A 3,715-nucleotide genomic window follows, 5' to 3' on the forward strand; every position below is an offset into this window, starting at 1 on the left:
AGGGCAAAACTAATGCTCAAAGGTGGACTATATGATGGATGGGAGGATCTCTGCAGACCCTGCATCAGTATCAGAATGGTAATGTTGGGTGCAGATCATCCTGACGCCATAGCTGCTCATCAGACACTGGCCAAACTTGTCAGATACCAAACAAATATTAGAGTTGGGTAGATGATAAGTTTGATTAATTCAGTTGACATACAACTGTGGAATATACAGGCAACATTCCAGTGCTCACCAAGTCATTCCCCTGTCATATGTTTATTAGTGAAATATTATTCGAAAAATTCTGCATGTTCTTTTATTTTGTTCCTCTATTTTTTAGGAAAATTCACTATGCTTTGTAAAGGATATAACTAATTCAAATGCGGTACAATTCAAAGGGCAGATGTTATTGGTTGGTTCTTGGTTTTCTCCTTACCCTATCCCTATCTCTCTTCTTTCAATTGCAGCGCACAAGTCTCGTGAAAGAGCAAGTGGATTGCAGCTACAAAAGAAATTCCTGCGTGCAATTGGTTGTTGTTGTAGGGTATCTCAGATAAGAAAATCAGAAGCAGAAGCATCAACTATGTTGATCAGATTTCGTATTGCAAGAAGTAGCACCAGAGAGGGATGGATTAACATGCATGAGATGATTCAGTTATATGCGAGATAAAAAGGAGGCAACTCTGCTGCCAGAGCTATGTTCCAAGGTGTTGGTAGCAGAGGGGCAATCTCCCTACATTCAGAGCATTTATGGGCAGCCTGTTTTCTTGTATTTGGATTTGGAAATGATCCAGTGATTGTAGAACCTAAGGTATCTGAATTACTTTCCTTCATTAAAAGAGTAGCAATTCCATTGGCACTTCATTCTTTTACTTCCTTCTCAAGATGCCAGACGGCTTTAGAACTTCTATGTATCTACACCTATGCCTTGGAGGCTGCCAAAGAGTCCTTTGTTTCTCAAGTGCAAAATTGGTTGGATAAATCCACATGTTGGAGAATGCTTGGTCACGCTGATACTAAATTGGATGAGTATCTTTGGCAAAATGTAACACTTCTGAAGGCTTTGCTTTTGGAAATGAGGGAAAAACTAATGCTCAGAGGTGGACTATATGATGGAGGGGAGGATCTCTGCAGAACCTGCATCAATATCAGAACGGTAATGTTGGGTGCAAATCATCCTGACACCATAGCTGCTCAACAGACACTGGCCAAACTTGTCAGATACCAAACAAATATTAGAGTTGGGTAGATGATAAGTTTGATTAATGCAGTTGACATACAACTGTGGAATATGCAAGCAACATTCCAGTGCTCACCAAGTCATTCCCCTGTCATATGTTTATTAGTGAAATATTATTCGAAAAATTCTGCATGTTGTTTTATTCTGTTCCTCTATTTTTTAGGAAAATTCACTATGCTTTGTAGAGGATATCACTAATTCAAATGCGATACAATTCAAAGGGCTTCTTCTACTAAAAAAAAATATTATGGAGGACCATCAGATTGCCAAAGGACAAATTAAATTGTGAGTAGGGGATGATTGTAAGTCGTGACATTTTTTTTTTTTTTTCTTCTTTTACTCCCATGTATTTCCTACTTATTTAGTGAATATTGGGAAAAAGTTAGATGTTGTTGGCTACAATTTTGTTCATTTGTATGCTTTTAATTTATGTTCAATTTTGTAGTGAAAACTTACAATCAAATATTTCTATGACATTTTTCTCTTTTGTTTTCAATCTTTTATTAAATAAACATAATGGTGTAAATCATATTACAAAAAACTTAAAAGTTTGGTGGAAGATTACGGAGAACCATCAGATTGCCAAAGGACAAATTAAATTGTGAGCGGGGGATGATTGTAAATTCTAGGGATGATTGAAGAATTGGATTGAAGTTCATTGAATTCTGAGTTGGGATGATTGGGATGATTGAATTCTGAAGTTCACCCTTGCACAAGCCAATTGCAATGTCTTGGTAGTCTTTGAAACCAAATCCTCGTGCAACCTCAGGTAAGGTTTGATCTGCAACCAAACCCTCACACAACCTCATGCAAGGTCCAACCATTAAATATATTGTATTCAAAATTACTGGGTTCATCAAGAAATTTAATTCCTGCTTCCTTATCACAGCGTGAGCAATGGCCATGGCGACCCTTGGTCTCAACCCCACAGGTAATTCTGATTTCATCTTTCTATCAGTTATGCTACACATATTTCCGGGTCTGGCAATCAACTCACTCGCTGCTTCTCAACTGCAGGTAAACTTGTCGGCAGAATTACCTAAAGGAAAGGTTTCATGTTTGCTCGAAATTCCCAGGGTCTCACACAACCCTCTGACATGTATGTTGGAGGTTGTCCATTATTGGTCAAACCCTCCAAGGTTCCAGTCGCTTATATATGATTTTCAGTTCTCTGAGAACTATAGATAGGGATTTTCTATCTAGCACAGTTGCCATGGGATTTTTGGATTGTTCGAGGAAATTTACCCTCAAAGGAATTTTCTCTTTACTTAGATTTATGTATTATACTCCTGTTAAGTTTCTCAGAAAGTGTACTCACATGAACTTGAGACCTGTAGTTTTTATGAGCACTGGGATTGTTTTATGACTGATAATGCCATTTAAAAAGAGATCAATAAAATTTTCTTTTTATAAACTGCTTGACAAAGCTTTCCATGAAATCATAAGTCGTTCTGAATTTTCTCACTACAGTCAATCAATTTATAATATAGTTATTCAGTGCTAATGTTAGCAGTCGTAATTCTCCAGTCCTTCTCTGCAAGATTTTTAAAGGGTTTTGAGCATGCATGCAATTATGATTATATTTTTTTTATATTACTCCTACGCCTTAGGGTCTTATACAGAGGCCTCCCTCTGTAACATATTAGTGTTCTTAATTCGCCGGGTTGAACAAATCCGGAAATGGATTTTAAAAATGGAATGAGATTATCTGCAATTTTGATGTATGCCATTTTCTTGGCAGTTTACACTACTATATGGACAACTATGTTATACTTTTGTTTGTTTAAGGGTGGTTAGCCCAACTTCGACTTTACTATTTCTTTATGTAGTTATGCATACTTGGAATCTTTTCTTCTAGATGTGATAAATAAATTTTTATACGTTGTTTCTTAGTTTCACATGTGTGGCTATTTTCCAGAATTGATACGTAAAAATCTCAGATCGAAAATATTCCTTACTTTGGTTAATGACACCATTACATAATTACTCCCAAATCTCCAGTCATGTTGTGAGTGTTTTTTAAAGTATCTTACTGCGGTATGGTTCCTCACTAGATAGACCCTATCGCTCACAATATCCCTCTTTATTAAATGGTAGAATCTATTATTACTGCAGTTATTCGGGCTTTCCAATATTCCAGGTATTATATTTCCTTTATATATATGTTTAGTCTAAATATTGTGCCCTAGTACTGATGGTTGCTTATAATGTATTTTGGCTTAGTATCTACAAAGTCAATTTATAGAATGCAAGATATATTTTCCTACTTCCTTCCGTTGAGTTTCTTTTCTTAATATGGAAATTTGGAATGGAACCTAGCCCTGGGTTCTGCTCACTCATCCCCCAGTATTCACATCCTGAACTTAAGAACATTTTTTGGGCTGCTGGTTAGTTGTCTTGGCCCAAAAAATAACTTATTTCTCTTATTTTTAAATAAATTTACCACCAAAGATAACCCTTTTGCGGAACCTTGCCCTCAACAGGATAAAC

At 36.4% G+C, this 3,715-nt stretch overlaps 1 protein-coding gene across 1 annotated transcript; it reads left to right on the top strand.

Annotated features, from left to right (window-relative positions):
• The first annotated feature begins 682 nt into the window (after nt 1–682).
• On the top strand, nt 683–1,234 carry LOC149201127 (uncharacterized). Its single transcript, XM_089401207.1, has one exon. It carries the CDS (start codon nt 683–685, stop codon nt 1,232–1,234), a length of 552 nt encoding a protein of 183 aa, XP_089257333.1.
• The last annotated feature ends 2,481 nt before the right edge of the window (nt 1,235–3,715 follow it).

This window comes from Pinus tabuliformis, chromosome 2_1 (genome assembly GCF_031772625.1).
Source record: "Pinus tabuliformis cultivar Carrire ecotype Pingquan chromosome 2_1, CPIR1, whole genome shotgun sequence".
Taxonomy (NCBI): domain Eukaryota; kingdom Viridiplantae; phylum Streptophyta; class Pinopsida; order Pinales; family Pinaceae; genus Pinus; species Pinus tabuliformis.